This window comes from Ursus maritimus, unplaced genomic scaffold (assembly GCF_017311325.1).
Source record: "Ursus maritimus isolate PB19 unplaced genomic scaffold, ASM1731132v1 scaffold_2, whole genome shotgun sequence".
NCBI lineage: Eukaryota > Metazoa > Chordata > Mammalia > Carnivora > Ursidae > Ursus > Ursus maritimus.
Genome location: NW_024424452.1, coordinates 9730590 through 9746963, shown reverse-complemented (window position 1 = coordinate 9746963; position 16374 = coordinate 9730590). Strand labels below are relative to the sequence as shown.

At 41.4% G+C, this 16374-nt stretch overlaps 1 protein-coding gene and 1 pseudogene across 1 annotated transcript in view; one reads left to right on the top strand and one right to left on the bottom strand.

Moving 5' to 3' along the window:
• BAZ1B (bromodomain adjacent to zinc finger domain 1B) overlaps nucleotides 1–16374 on the top strand; it is a 65397-nt gene that overhangs the window by 655 nt on the left and 48368 nt on the right. The window contains exons 2-3 of the mRNA XM_040634928.1: nucleotides 9449–9565; nucleotides 13018–13162. Coding sequence (XP_040490862.1) covers nucleotides 9449–9565; nucleotides 13018–13162 — 262 coding nt within the window. The remainder of the gene's footprint in view (nucleotides 1–9448; nucleotides 9566–13017; nucleotides 13163–16374) is intronic.
• On the bottom strand, nucleotides 11164–11364 carry LOC121104107 (annotated as a pseudogene).

The following is a 16374-nucleotide window of genomic DNA, read 5'->3' as shown; positions in this document are numbered from 1 at the left end:
CTTCTTACCTCAAGATGAGAAGAAATGGGAGAAAAGGGCCTGGCACTGGCACACACCACGGCTTTCAGGGACACCTCGCAGTCTAGCCCTGCTCAAGAACAGGCTGGGAAGGTACATTCTGAGGTCCGTGAAGATCTTTGGACCAAGGGGGACGATTTAACAGGGAGAGAATTATGAATGAGTGTGTTTTGGGTGTACTGGATAGCCAAACACACTGTGGACCATGTGGGTGTAGTCGGCTTGGAGAAGCAGCTGGACTGTCCTCACTCTCCAGGCCATTAGTGCTGTCTTCCTACCAGTGCCCTTTGTACAGCACTCATCACAGGACTATCCTTACTTGGGCCTCTTATTTTTTCAGGGCAGGCTCTTACTTTTTTCCCTCTGAAGCTCCCAGTACGAGCCCTGAACACTGGAGGTGCCAGCAAAGGCTACTTGAATTAATGGATGTATCTTTAATAGGTACGCCATTTAATACATTTTTCCAAAGAAGCTTCTCTATTATCTTTTCCACCAAGCCGCTAAAAACAAACATACTAACATCCAGGTCTCAACCACTTTCTCTTCCAGAAGAAGTTAACTTTGGGGTGAGCAATGCTGAGGTTCCAGCTGTCCTTCAGTCGAACCTTCGCGTGGATTAGGTCTTGGGTTTCTTCCCGCCAACCCCTCCTCCCTTCCGCCCCACCCGCGCATCCCCGGGCGTGGCCGAGCGCGGCGCCTTTAAGGAGGGGGCGGAGCACAAGTGGAAAGACAAAGCCCCTGGCCGCGCGCTCCCCCTCCCCCTCCGGCGCACCACACGGACAGTGGTGCCCGGATGTCGGTGTCGCCGTCGGTGACAGATGGCGCAGTGTCTGTATATGTTAAGGGGCTTCTCTGGCCTGACCTCTTTGAATTCCAAGCCTTTCGGTCCCCCGCAGTCCCCCATTTTCAACTCCGCCGCTGGAGGCCCGCAGGCCTGTCACCAGCGCTTACATAACGTGACCTTTCACCTCTTCATACTGCCCTCTAGTGCGCTGCAACCCAACTACGCGGCCGGGAAAGGGGGCGGGACCCAAGCGTAGAGCGGCGGCTCCCCTGAGCCAATAGACTGTGAGCGCTGATCAGCTCTCCGCCTATTGGAGCATTCGCCACCGGCGCCACAGGGGAGCAAGTTAGTGTGTGCGCTGGCCGGGCGGGGGGGAGGAGGGGAATCTCCCGCCATTTTTCAATAATTTCCTCCGGTGCAGCTGAGGAGGAGTCGTGACCGCCGAACGCAGGGACCCGTAGCGAAGGTTGGGCCGGAGGCTGCGGGGCGGCGCAGCGGTGTGCGTGGGAGTTCCGTGTCCTTGCGTCCCGTTGCATGGCCCTGCGCGTCCGCGCCCAGCACTGAGGAGCCGAGTTCGCGCCGCCCCCTCACCCCTCCCTCCCCACCCCACCCCGAGCGAAAGGCGCGCCCGGGCCGCGGGCTCAGTATTACTGCCGCGAGGCTCCGAGGAGCCGCCACCTTCCGGGCCGCCGCCTCCGCCGCTGCCACCGCCGCGATGGCGCCGCTTCTGGGCCGCAAGCCCTTCCCGCTGGTGAAGCCGCTTCCCGGCGAGAGCCTCTTCCCTATGGCACAACTCAGGAGGCCTTCTGCACCTCGGAGTATCCTTTTCCAGCCGGCACGGCCCAGCCGCGGGGTGGGGCGGGGTGGGCCGGGAAAGCTCACTGGAGCCAGGCGGTTGCGCAGCCCGCGCAGCCCGCGCCTGTGGCAGCTGTCAGCGCGCCGGACGCCGGCGGGCCTGCATCCCGAGCCGGAGCTCGAGCCCGCCGTTCCGCGGGGTGGGGGCGCGGGCCGGCCCGGAGCCCCGCGCCCACCATCCTTTCCCCGGCTCCGCACTTTGTCCCCGGGCCTCGCTTTCGAGGAGCGGCCCCCTGCCCCCGGGTGGCTTTAGGCCCGAAGTACGAACGGGAGAGGGCTTTCCCTTTGCTGCTTTTTCTTTCTTTTTAAATTAAAACCTTCAACTTAAGTTTTTGAAATTGTACCCACGCGGCCTCGTGATCCGGCTTGTGCAAGATTTTTTTGTGCGTTTTACCCGGATCTCCGCGGGGGCTCTTGTGTTTCTCTCCTCCCGAGAGGAGACTTGAGGCTGGTGATGAACTGACAAGATCGTGAGGCACGTAACCAAGAACGAATTTCCAGACTTAGGGGAAGGGGAAGAAAAAGTTATCTTGGAGGAGCTGATGCCTGCCTTCCCCGGCACGCACAGGTTTGAAATGCTGACGATTTAGGAGGAGATCGGTATTTGTTTTTCAGTGAACATTTAAAAAATACGAAGGCATACTTAAAGTTTTTATGTTGTGTTTTAGGACTAGGAGACTTTTAAAGAAGACGCATCCTCTTTTCTAATCATCGTTTAAGTTTCCTTGCACAAGCTCAGAGTCTTTTAGTTGTATGACTTTATTTACTTTTTTCTTATATGGATGCCAGATGAGTCCTTTTTGAAGCTTAAGTGTAAAAAAGAAGTAGATTTCTGAATCATGCCTTCTTTAGTGTATGGAAAGCTTCAAGACTGAAGGCCATTATATTATTGAGTTTCATCAGCCCTTTTCCTTTGGAAGAACTGGATTTCTTAGTTTCTGTTTGCTTGCTTGCTTCCGTATGGAAGGAAGTGCCTATGTGAGCGATGTCATTTGATTTCACTTCTCTTTGATCTTTAATATAATCTTTTACAAGATAACCTCATTTTCATCTTGTTCGATGCAGTTTGTGGATTTGGGTGTTTACATACAAAGGGACCTGGAAAGTGAGCCTGTGCTGTAGGAAGGCTCTTGGAGAGAGAGCTACAGCATCTTGTAGCTGAAATGGATCTTGGGGATGGTCAGGTTCTCCTGCGTTGTTTGCCAAGTGGGCCCACAGGGTTGAGGTTGACTTGTTAAAGGTCAAACACTGAAATGATGAAAGTCAGGGGTAGAATGCAGTGCTTTTCTACCTTATCACGTAAGTAAATCCGGAAAAGAAGGCAACTTCTGTGTCAGTTTGTGGTGTGAGGTAAGGTGCATTTCAGGGAGGGGTTCAGGTAGTAATCTGGTTCTTTTTCTTGTCCTGTTAGGACTTTTGGAAAGCTTTGGAGAAGTACTCCAATTCCACTGAATACAGCATTATTCTAACAGTGTCCTACTTTTTTACTTTTGTTTTTTGAGATATTTAAAAACGTCAGTGGGGTAAAAAAAATTACTGTGGGAATCTGCCATATCCTTTTCAAATGTTATTTAAATACCATTTTTTGAGCACTCGATGGGTACTCACTAATATTGTCAGATGTTTATTTTTCATGTCTGGTTCTAGTGTAGTAGAAGAAACACCCAACAGAGACAAGTTCCAAGTCTGTGATAGGTATTGAGCCAGGAAAAAAATGGCTATAGATAGTTAATTTAGAACTGGCAGCCCAGGCCTCTTTGTATCATTTACTGAAATCATTGAAATATAATGATATATTTGAGGAGATTCTGTTAACGATGACAGTTGAAAATTGAAACCTGAAACTTTTTAAATGTTAGGTATTTTAAAAAAAGTCTTCATTTAAAAAATTTCCCATACCGGTATTTAGAACCCTTTTAAACAAAGGAGTTCTTAAATTGCGTTGCATATTGAGGGAGAAATTGCTTCCTTGGGAATTTCTACAAGTGGAAGCACTTTGAGGATGGTTTAAACAGTTGTACTGTGTGGTTGACAGGTTGGCATATTTATTAGGCTCTTAACAACTTCATAGAGAACAGGTATGTGGTTGGTTAACTGCATTTGAAGTATGTTATTTCCTCTTCTTAATTTATATTTACAATTCTGTTTTTAATAGAATTTGATACTTTAATCTTGTCCTAACATCTACCTTTTGATTGCATGTATATGCAGTAGCATATAGTGAAATATTTTATTAACTTAAAGCTTTGAGCGTTGGTATGTTCTTGAAGGCATTATTGTACCTCCTCATTAAACTTACAGTGGTAGTTGGGAATGATGCACACATTTAATGCCTGGATTTTATATATTAACGATTATGTTTATTGTATTATAGCTTTGAATCTATGGCATTACTTCCTAGGTTAGTACTAAGGCAATACACTAGATCTTCCTTGGAATGATTAACTTTATCAGAATCAATTCTTGATGTGATTATCCAGCGATAGGATAATCATAGTGGCTAAGTCAAGATGGGTTTTGAGGAGGAACAGAAGCTATAAGCAGCCTGCTGTAGGTTAATGTTTTTGTTGTAGTGCTTTATTCTCCTCCGTAAAGCTTAGAAGCAACTACTTCATAACCTTTGTAGTCTCAATATAAGAGAGCTTTTAAATGATGTGATGAGGAGGGGCTGTTAGGACGCAGTTAATCTGGCAGTGCGAGGAGTGACAAGAGCATGTTTTAAGAGTTGGAGTTAAATTGTAGTTGCAAGCCAGGATTTTATTGGATGTTGGAATAGTGAGTTCTTCTGTTGATTTTTATAATTTAATTTCTTTAAAGAAGTTACACTAAATGAGAATTGCTTTTAACTTGATGATAGACTGTTGCAAAGACAGAAAAGAGGATAAAAAACAAATCTTGAGTTGGTGCTTTGTCATTTCCCATAGAACTCTTAGGGTTATAGTTATGCTTATTTAACCTCCATACTTTTCTGGGCCACTTCCTTTCAGGCTATCAAGTACTTTATTGAAAGAAACAATCCTTACAAGGCTAAAGAGAACAAAGAAACAGCATATTGTGGTAAGGAGGTAGCTCTTGAACTCAGCAAAAAGTAGATGCATAAGGAGATATATAGGATTTGAGAATATCTTGTCATTTATAACTTACACAACCTTTGGAGAATTGCTTTGACATTTTGTCTGCAATTATATGTGCAACAGTGGCTGGAACATAAAAACCTCAATTGGCATTTGCTCTGAGTAGTTACTTGAGAGTAAGTGACTTATTTTGGTAACCTAAAATCTGAAATAGGATTTAGAGACAGCTGACTGAATATCCTTGTAATGGGCTTTTTTTCTCTTGATTTTGACTTTTTTCGCTTTTTCTCTTAACGTAAGTCAAAGTAATAATCAGAACAGAGTTACAGAAACTTAAAAATACTCAATGTTGGGGTTGTAGGAATTTTAGTTTTGAACTTTTGAGATTAATCTTAGATGACTAGTCAATTAAAAATTTCATGTATTGTTAGAGGGCATTCATTCATTCCTAGATGTAAATCTTATTAGGTAAATAGTGCTGTCCAATAGAAATATAATGTGCCAAATAAATAAATAAAATCTTTAAAAAAAAAAAAAGGGATGCCTGGGTGGCTTGGTCGGTTAAGTGTCTGCCTTCAGCTCAGGTCATGATCCCAGGGTCCTGGGATCGAGTGCCGCATTGGGCTCCTTGCCCAGTGGAGAGCCTGCTTCTTCCCCTGTTTGTGCATGCACGTTCTCCCTCTCTGAAAAATAAATAAAATCTTTTAAAAAAGAAATATAATGTGAACCACGTGTGATTGGTTTTTCTAGTGGTCACATTTGAAAAAAAGGAAGACAGGTGAAAAAAAGGACAGACACATTTTTTCTTATTCCAGGACCCCGTCTAAAGGAGCAGTCCCTGTCTCTAATGTGCTTTCCTAGTGGCCAAAAGACCTGGAGGCTACCATGATGGCTTTTTAAGCTTTTGGGTGGTGGCATCTGTCCTATCCGTTCCCATCTGTTGGTCAAAGCAAGTCACGTGGCTAGCCTAACAGCAGTCGGGAGGGGATAGGCATTACTCTGAGACATTGCGAGCCACAGGGCAGAGGGTGGAGAAGTAGAGTCCTTTTATGGAATGGAGGTGACTGTATGGAAACGAGAATACAATCTACCATATTTCAGGTTTCAGGGACTGTTTTCTGGGGAAGGTTATTTCTAAGTTGAGACCTAAAGTATGATCAGAATGTAGTTAGATGAAGAGTGGAGGGCTATGCTTTTTGAAGAGTTTGTGAATTTGAAGGTTCTTGAATTTTTAAAATGGGAAGTTTTCTATAGCTGGAGTGAAGGAGTGGGAATGGAGACAGAGCTGCTTAGTGGGGCTGGACCACATAGGTCCTTGGGAGATAGGCTGAAGAGTTTAGACTTTTCCTTAAGTTTATGGGAGGCTGTTCACAAATTCAAGGAGGATGGAAGCAGGCTCCTAGGAAGTTCACTGTGGCTGCAGTGTTGAGAATGGATCTGCAGCCTAGAGACTAGTGGCAGCTAAACTAGTGAAGCCGTTATTAAGTAAACTAGGCAACAAGTATGGGGGTCTGAACAAATTTACTAGCCCTTGAGGAGAGAAGTACAGTAGATTTCAGAAATAGGTAGATTTGACAGGATTTAGTGATTGGGGAGGAATCAGGGATAATGTTTTGGTCGTCATTTGGTTAGTGGGTCATTCTCAGATAACAGAGAACGCTGGAAGAGGGTCTAGTTTTTTTTTGTTTTTTTGGTTTTTTTTTTTCTTTTTTGTTTTTGTTTTGACTGGGAATGGGTGGGGAGGGTAGGAAGTATTTAGTTTGGATGTTCTCCTGTTGCATTGCTGGGGATATCCAAATGGAGGTGTCTGTATTGCTAGTGTATTATAGGGGCCTGAAGTTCAGAGAGGAGACTTGAGCTGGTGATAGAAATTACTAGCATATAGATAGTAATTGAGCTTATGGAAATGGATGCGGTCACCCAGAATGAGAATGCTCTACTGATAGTGATTTTTCAAAGGAGGGTGAGAAAGATATGTATCAGGGTAGAGGGAACTTTTATTGTTTGCAAAAGCATGATCAGTAAAAAAAAAATTGATATTTTAATATGTATTGTTGGAGGAAAAAAGTTTCTCCCCTTTTTCTTCTTTTTTTTTTTTTTTTTTAAAGACTTTATTTATTTATTTGACAGAGATAGAGACAGCCAGCGAGAGAGGGAACACAAGCAGGGGGAGTGGGAGAGGAAGAAGCAGGCTCATAGCGGAGGAGCCTGACGTGGGGCTCGATCCCAGAACGCTGGGATCACGCCCTGAGCCGAAGGCAGGCGCTTAACCGCTGTGCCATCCAGGCGCCCCCCCTTTTTCTTCTTAAAAGAATAAAAATCATGGAACTTGCTCAACAAAATCTTGATTGGTGGAGTGATTTTCAGTACTGTGGGAGCCAGAGGATTGCTTCCCAGTGTGAGCATATTTGCATTTCAGGGGCCTGAGGGCAAATGAGATTTTAAAGTAAGAAGAAGAACTGGGTTTAAAAACAAATAAGATTGAGAAGAAAGATGTTTGGGTGAGAAGCATAAAGGACCAGAGAAGGATTACCAGTGAGGCCAATTAGAATGTTTAAAAATGTTTTGGCTAGCTGAGAAGTGAGGATCAGAGGCTGAATTTGAATAATGGCTTTGTTTGGAAGGGGACGGACTGAACTGAGCAAGAGATACGTGGTTGCAATTAGGGACTGAAGAACTGAGGAGGATTCCCCTGGTTTCTGACTTGGACATTAGGACCTTTCAGTGGCATTGGGAGTAACTGTTAAGGAGCAAGCTTAGGAGGGAGGGAAGGGGTAATAAGAGTTTAGTTTAGAAAAAGTTGGATTGGAGGTATCATTGAGGCATCTGGGTGATAACACGTAGATCAAAGGAGGATGACTGGGCACATTATTCCTACTTTAAAAAATAACAGCTAATAACAAAAACGAAAATTCTTTCTTTAGGACATGTTTGTTTATCTCACATTCTCTCTGATTACACAGTGAATTTCTTCAATATAAGTTATACTGTGTTAGACTGTTATCAGGCTTTTGAATGTTTAAATCTACTTATTGATTCTTTCTGTCATTATTTTACCTCCCCTTCCCCAGTGCAAACAGACAAAACCAGAAAACAAATTTATCTTGTTGGTTAGTTACGATAATGTCGCTTTGGAAACCATGCTGTTTCCTTTTCTCTCTGTAAATTTTTATAAATTTTCAGTGAGATTGAATTTACATAATTTTATATGGAAGCTTGCCTCTGGTTTTTGCTGGTACTCCTTTTTTTTTTTTTTTTTTTAAGATTTTATTTATTTATTTGACAGAGAGAGACAGCCAGCGAGAGAGGGAACACAAGCAGGGGGAGTGGGAGAGGAAGAAGCAGGCTTCTAGTGGAGGAGCCTGATGTGGGGCTCGATCCCAGAATGCCGGGATCACGCCCTGAGCCGAAGGCAGACGCTTAACGACTGCGCCACCCAGGCGCCCCTGGTACTCCTTTTTTGTTTAGTCATTTAAATATTAGCACCATCCCCCCATGAGGAAAATAGACTTACTGTTTTGTTTTCGGCAGATCCAGAGAAAGATACAGTAAGGGAAGCTGCTTACACTATTGGCTAAAACTACTGTTTTTGGATTACCTATGGATTTGTCCCTGTCTTTTCACTGATTATTAATCCTGGAAAACAAAGAATATCCATATGTTAAAAATGAATTACTTGTTTAGTTGTAAGGTAATATTACAGACGAGCTGTTTAAATACTTTTATTTCAACTACTATAAAAAGTGTCACTTGGAAAGTACAGAGATTGGCAGCTAATTCTCTAGTTGTGGTGTCAGTTTATTTTCTTGGGTAGCATCTGTTGTTGTGCATAAAGCAAATTAGTTACTTGTCGTTTGAATTTGAATGTGGCTGGCTGGTAGTGAATTCTAGTTGGGATGGGGTGTGGAAAGTTACCATTTATATGGCACTATCTAATGGGACGTTCTCTTCCTCCATCTGCCTTACAAAGACCATTGTCTGGTAAATGACTTGTGAGTTGGTATTATTGGAGACAACATAAAGACTGGGTAAATATGGTATCAAAATAGTTTTTAGGGCTTTATGGAATTTATTTTTTAAACTCTAAGGATCAGTAGGTGTTTCTGAGGTAGATTGAAAGTCTTCTAGTAAACAGGGTTATTACAGACTGCCTATGAGACTGGGGTAGTCCTCTCATCTTTCCATGGAGTAGATTCTTAAGCTTGCTTACCATCTGAGTTGTGTAACAATTCCACATACCTTAAATTCTTATTCCTTATGACTTGTGTTTAATTTACCTTTATTTTTCCTTAGAAATTTTCAGCGTCGTGGGAGTCTTCCTGAAACAGGTGATTTGAAGAAATCATATTTATAACAAAATATTAATTTTATAAAAAACTTTATTTTTAAGTAATTTCTGCACCCAGTGTGGGGCTTGAACCAACAACCCCAAGGTCAGGAGTCTCATGCTCCACCAGCTGAGCCATCCAGGTGCCCCTGAAATATTAATATTTTATTTGTAAAACAAAAACATGACAAACCATTTTAGTCATTCTTTAGCTTTAATCATTTTGTTTGGATTTGCCACTTGAAAACTGATTTCAATTTTAGCTTTTTCTGCTGTACATTATAGAAAAGATGCTGTAGTTTTTTGGTGTGTGTGTTATAAAGTATTTTATGGATATGGGTAAGTTGTCTCTGTTGCTTGAATATTGTTTTCCTGAGCCGCTGCTAACAGAGAGTATGAGGCCCGCCTGGAAAGATACAGTGAGCGCATTTGGACATGTAAGAGTACTGGAAGCAGTCAACTAACACACAAGGAGGCCTGGGAGGAGGAACAGGAAGTTGCTGAACTGTAAGTAATGGAAGCATTGCCCTTCTAGCACCATCTTCATATTATTAGGAAAGGGGGAATATTAACAGTAAAACAGTATTTATATTTAAATTTATGGGCATACATTGGAATACATTACATTAGTATAATGTGTTGGTGTGTTAGTGCGTTTGCCTAGTGGCATTTTGCTGGTAACAAAGTATGTGGATTATATAGTTGTGTACACTTATTTAGGTATTTACGAGGCTTTTGAGTATTCTTGCTTTATACTTTTACCTTGAAAATACTCTGGAAATGTGATTTTTTGTTGTTTTGTTTTTTAGAGAGAGTGTGAGCACACATATGAGAGGTGTGGAGGGACAGAGGGAGAAGGAGAGAATCTTAAGCAGGCTCCATGCTCAGCGCAGAGCCTGAGGTTATGACCTGAGCCGAAATCAGGAGTCAGACACTTAACCAGCTAAGCCACCCAGGGGTCCCTGGACTTGTGGTTCTGAGCAAGGAAGTTGATAATAATCTAGAAGGGGTATGGAGGCAGCAAATTAGAAAGTTTTTTTGTAATTTTGTGGTCATTTGAAATTAGGACAGTCTTTACAGTAGCTATCAAAAATAAATACACAGTTCGAAGACAGTTTATCTAAGTGGGGTGGTTGAATGAGGTGTCTTTAAAAATCTGTGTTCAAAGTACCTACTCATCTGGGTATTTTCTCAAAGAAAACACTCAGAATTTGGGCAGTAGGAGCATGCAAAAGGTACCTGGACACCAGGGGTAATAACAAAACAGAACTCTTTTAGGAATTGGGAATAGAAGCTTTTTCTGTGGATTTTTCATTGACTTCTCTTGAAAGCAGATGAGCAGAGTACATACAATTGAGTAATCTGATACTGTTCTCTTTTGCTGGTGTGATCGCACTAGGTTCAGTTGAGACCTGGTTCTAGTAATGGCTCCATCACTGACTAATAATTAGTTGAGTCTGTTAACCTGGTGCCTGTTTTCTTCTTTGCTTGGTTGCTTACATTGTTCCATTTTGGATTAGCGTACTTTATGTATATGTTTTGTTTAGTGTACTAGACTAGGGGTTAGCTAGCCTTTTTCTGTAAAGTGCCAGTTAGTAAATATTTAGGGTTTGTGGGCCACATGATTTCTGTCTCAGCTATTCATCTCTGACATTGTACAGTGAAAACAGCCATAGGTAAAAGTAAATGAATGTGAATGGCTGTAAATAAAAGATTTTATTTACAAAAACTAGTGGTAGGCTGAGTTTGGCCTATGGGCTGTTGCCAACCCTCAGTAGTAGCTTGTAGACTTCTTGAGGGCAGGTCTGATATTTGACTTATTCTGGAATTGGTTATAGTGGCTAGATCCTCTGCACTATATAAGCACTTACTGTTTGCTCTTTGCAAATAGAGATAATACTACCTTTTCTGGGTGTCTTCTTGAGACAAAAAGATGTATGTGTGAAAATTCATTGTAAATAAAAAGATGGTAATCATTAACCCACCACAAAGAGTATGAAGAGTACTAAGGAGGAAGTCAGTTATTGTTACTTGTAATATGATTATGTACCAGAAAAACCCAAAGAGAATCAAGTGAAAAACCGTTAGGAATAAATAAGAGAATTCCGTTTCAAAGGGTAGATAAAATCGCTTTCCTACATACAAAGAGACAGTGGGAATTTAGAGGCGAGAGACCAACCTGGAGTTGTTAGGGAAAACTTCATGGGGCTTCATGAGGAAGGTGACACTTGAGAAAAGTTTTCAATTAGCAATAATCGCGCCTCGGATAAACCTCATTGGCTACGATACTGCCACTGCGCAAAGCTGGGAGGTGACACTTGAAAAGATAGTTTGTATCAAATTATAGAAGACAGGATAAGACATTTGCATTTATTCAGTGAAGAGTAGGAGGACAGCAATAATTTTTGAACAGGAGAGAAACAGGATTGGAGTTAGGCTTTGTGATTAGTCTGGAAACAGTGTGTAGGATGAGTTAGAGATGGAAGAGCAGATGGGAAGTTGATGTAGGCTTGCTAGGCTAGAATTCAGGTAGAGAGTCATGGCATTATTGGGACTAGAAATAATGAGATGGATTCTCTAATCCTTCCTGAAAAGAGGGTTTTTGGCCCTATTTTAGAAGAGCTCTACAAACTTTCTTCTTGAGAAGTCATAATACACATTAGCATATTAAAGATTTTTAGAAGACCTCCAGTAGAGAAACTGGTTTGGTTTAACCTTGTGGGTTTCAAACTTATTTGACCTTAGAAGACGTTACAGCAGAGGGAAGTTCTGAAGAACACAGTTGGGGCATGTTTTATGTGATTTGATAACGAATAGAATATAAGGTGTGATGGGAGGGATTGCTAAAAAAGTATGGTTTTACAATTTTTATTCAAAGTAGAAGTCACTTTCTTTCCATTTATAGAAGTAATGCATACTTGTTACAAGAATCTAAGCAATACAGAGTTAATATAAGGCTCTGAACATCACTGGCCAACCTCACTCCCCAGAAGTAACCATGGGCAATGAAGTTTTAAGTCTAGTGACTGGGAGTGATGGAGAATGTGCATTTATAGGGCCTGGGAGAAGGCCTCATGAAGTTAAGAAGCCTGAGGACATCTTGGGACGGATTAAGCTGGGAGGGAGGATGGTAGGGAGAGGACAAAGGTAACAGCCTTAACAAAGGCAGAGAGACTGGAAGCTTATTGATTGGACTGGGGAATAGCAGATAACTCCGTAGGTAAATTGTAAGGCTGTATGATAAGAGATTTTAAGGCTAGCGGTCAGTTGGAGGAACATTTTTAGTTATAAACAGTACAGAGTGCCTGGGAATATTATGGTAGTAAACCTAATAGGCTGTCAGCAGTGCATGAATGCCACGTTGCGCTCTTCATTTGTTCATGTTGGGTATGTTAATTAAAATTCTTTGTTAGTTTAATAAGTGAAAAGTAGTACTTTTGTTTTACTTTTGCAAGGGCTTGGGGTTCAAGTTATGGTTCCAACATGTTAACCCTTCCTGATTTATTTCCCTTATTCACAAAGTGAAAATTCTAGATACCTCACAAGGTATTGTGAGACCTAAATGAATGAATGCATAGGAAAGAATTTTATTGACTGAGATCTAACACAAATAGAGTCAAGTTATGGGCTTCTAACAAAAAAAAAGGATAAAGGATATGAGTAAATTATTCACACCTAAAAAGGGAAGTCTGCTGTACAAACAAATGGAAAAATGTTCAGCCTTACTGTTGATGTGCCCATTAATTTTATTTTCCAGTTGAGAAAATTAACCTGGATAGGCCCATCTGACAGAGCTTTTTAACAGTTCCTTCTTTGTCCTGTGTGCCACATGGTTTTTAAGTTTTGTATTCCCCAGTGCCTTCTTGTATTTGCTAAAGAAATGTTTGCACTAACCTGAATTAATTCTCTAGATAGGTTTTTTCTGCATTTTCTTGGTAACTAATAACATGTTTGTTTAGTTTGAAGGAGGAGTTCCCTGCCTGGTACGAGAAACTTGTTCTGGAGATGGTTCACCATAACACAGCCTCTTTAGAGAAATTAGTAGATACTGCTTGGTTGGAGATCATGACCAAATATGCTGTGGGAGAAGAGTGTGATTTTGAGGTAAGCCCCTATTTGTTTTTGTTTTTTTTTTTTGTACAATTTGACTCACTAACCATACATCGAGATTAGAACTTCCAGCATAGATTACAGAGTGTAGTTCCATGTCTAAAATTGTGTTATATTTGAAGTCTGCTTTACTTAGGATCAGATATTGTAAGGACCAAATTTTAGAACTATATTCATTGTTGGGAATGTTATATATTATGTTAGTATTATGGTAATTATTGGGGCACCTGGGTGGCTCAGTCGGTTAAGCATCTGCCTTTGGCTCAGGTCATGATCCCAGGGTTCTGGGATTGAGCCCCGCGTCCAGCTCCCTGTTCAGTGGGGAGTCTGCTTGTCCCTCTCCCTTTGGCCCTCTGCCATTCCCCCCTGCGTGTGCACTCTGTGTCGCTTGCATGCTCTCTCTCACAAATAAATAAAATCTTTAGAAAAGTATTATGATAATTGTTATACTGTGTACCATTGCATCCTTGTTTGCCCTGTTCTATCTCTTTTTGGTAATTGTGCTATCTTGGCTTTTTTTGGTTGTGTAATTTTTCATACTTTGTTACAAAGACTTTTAGGTAATGTTTAATCCACATATGTGGTACCAACAAGCAAAGAATGTCATTTCACTACAATAATGAGTTGATTTTTTTTTTAGTTAAAAAAAAAAAAAAAAGATTTGCTTTTTTAATTTTCTAGCCCAGATAGCTTAAGAGTAACTATGATTAAAGTGAAAACCTGACACTAAAGCAATCCCTATATAATCCTTTGAAAGCTTAAGGTAAGATTCAGGAGGAAGGGAACTAATATTTGTTAAATATCTGTATGTACTGGACACTGGGCTGATTGCTTTGCCATAATGTCTTGCAGAATTTGTACAGAAGATGTGGTAAACAGGCCCAAATATGTATTTTTTTTAATTTATTATTTTTCTTTTTTATTTAAATTCAATTAACATATGTTGTATTATTAGTTTCAGAGGTAGTTTAGTGATTCATCAGTTGCTTATAACACCCAGTGCTCATTACATCATGTGCCCTCCTCAATGCCCATCATCCAATTACCCCATCTTCCCCACCCATCTTCCCTCTGTCAACCTTCAGTTTGTTTCCTATAGTTAAGAGTCTCCTATGGTTTGTCTGCCTCTCTGATTTTGTCTTATTTTTCCTTCCCTTCCCCTATGTTCATCTGTTTTGTTTCTTAAATTCCACATATGAGTGAAATATATGATATTTGTCTTTGACAACTCATTTCACTTAGCATGATATCCTCTACTTAGATCCCTGTCGTTGCAAATGGCAAGATTCCATTCTTTTTGATGGCCGAGTAATACTCCAGCGTGCGTGTGTGTGTGTGTGTGTGTGTGTACACACAACATCTTTATCCATTCATCTGTCAGTGGACATCTGGGCTTTTTCCATAGTTTGGCTGTTGTGGACATTGCTACTATAAACACTGGGTGCATTCCAGGCTCAAATATTTAAATAGCTTGTTAGGGGCTTCTGGCTGGCTCGGTTGGTGGAGCATGTGACTCTTGATCTTGGGGCTATGAGTTCAAGCCCCACATCGGGTGTAGAGATCACTCAAAAAAAAAATCTTGATGACTGGATTAAGAAGTTGTGGTCCATATATACAATGGAATATTACTCAGCTATCAGAAAGAACGAGTTCTCAACATTTGCTGCAACATGGATGGCACTGGAGGAGATAATGCTAAGTGAAATAAGTCAAGCAGAGAAAGACAACTATCATATGATTTCTCTCATCTATGGAACATAAGAACTAGGATGATCGGTAGGGGAAGAAAGGCATAAAGAAAGGGGGGGTAATCAGAAGGGGGAATGAAACATGAGAGACTATGGACTGTGAGAAACAAACTGAGGACTTCAGAGGGGAGGGGGGTGGGGGAATGGGATGGACCGGTGATGGGTAGTAAGGAAGGCACGTATTGCATGGTGCACTGGGTGTTATACACAACTAATGAATCATCGAGCCTTACATCGGAAACTGGGGATGTACTGTATGGTGACTAACATAATATAATAAAAAATCATTAAAAAAATCTTGAAAAATGTATCTTGTTCAGATTGATATTTTAAAAAATATTTTATTTATTTATTTGTCAGAGAGAGCACAAGCAGGGAAAGCGGCAGGCAGAGGGAGAAGCAGACTTCCCTCTAAGTAGGGACCCCCATGCGGGACTCCATCCCAGGACCCTGGGATCATGACCTGAGCCAAAGGCAGCCACTTAACCGACCGAGCCACCCAGGCATCCCCGGATTGAAATGTTTTAGTTAAAGAGTGGTTTCAGCTGTATGTAATGAAATAGCTGACTAGCAGTGTCCAGTACTTCTCAAACTTTAGCCTGAATAAAATCACTTGGAGGACTTCTGAATATACATTCTCGGGCACCATTCCCTGACAGTTTGCTTCAGAAGGTCAACAGTAGGGCCTAAAATATACAGTTCTGAGCATCTCCAGGGTGTGATGATAACACTCTGGGGACAACAGTTTGAGTAGGATTGGCTTAAGCAATGAAGACATTTGATTATCTCACATAGAAGTCTTAGATGTAGGTAGTACCAAGTGTGGCATAGAGGCTGGATTATACTGTCAAGGACCTATACTTCGTATCATTCTGCTCTGCTCTTCTCAGGGTGTGGGTTTTGTCCTTAGCTTTGTTGCCTCTTGGTTGTGAACTTGTGACTATATTCAGAGTAAGAAAACGCTTACCTAAGCATTGTAAGAAAATCTTTACCAGAAGTGTATACTCACCCCCCACCCTTATCTTTACATGTTATTGGCTGGAATATGTCTATATAACCATCCTTCAGTATGAGAAAATGAGTATTGCCTTTTTTTTTTTTTTAAGATTTTATTTATTTATTTGAGAGAGCGCAAGAGAGAGCATAAGCTGTGGGGAGGGGCAGAGGGAGAGGGAAAAGCAGGCTCCCTGCTGAGCAGGGCTTATTTTAAAGCCTCAGAAAAGGCAGCCTGGCAAGAGAAAAGAGGGAGGGGAATGGCTCAGGTAGTCCAACGGTAGCTAGTAAATGATGGGACAGGGATTCAAACTGTTGGCTCTTTATGTGGTTCTAAAGTTCTTGTTCTTTTCCCTAATTTACTTTGACTCCCTGGAGCTCCTAGCTAGTTCTTTTTATATTTGTAATGTCTGTGGGTTTTATTTTATTTTATTTATTTATTTTTAAAAGATTTTATTTATTTAT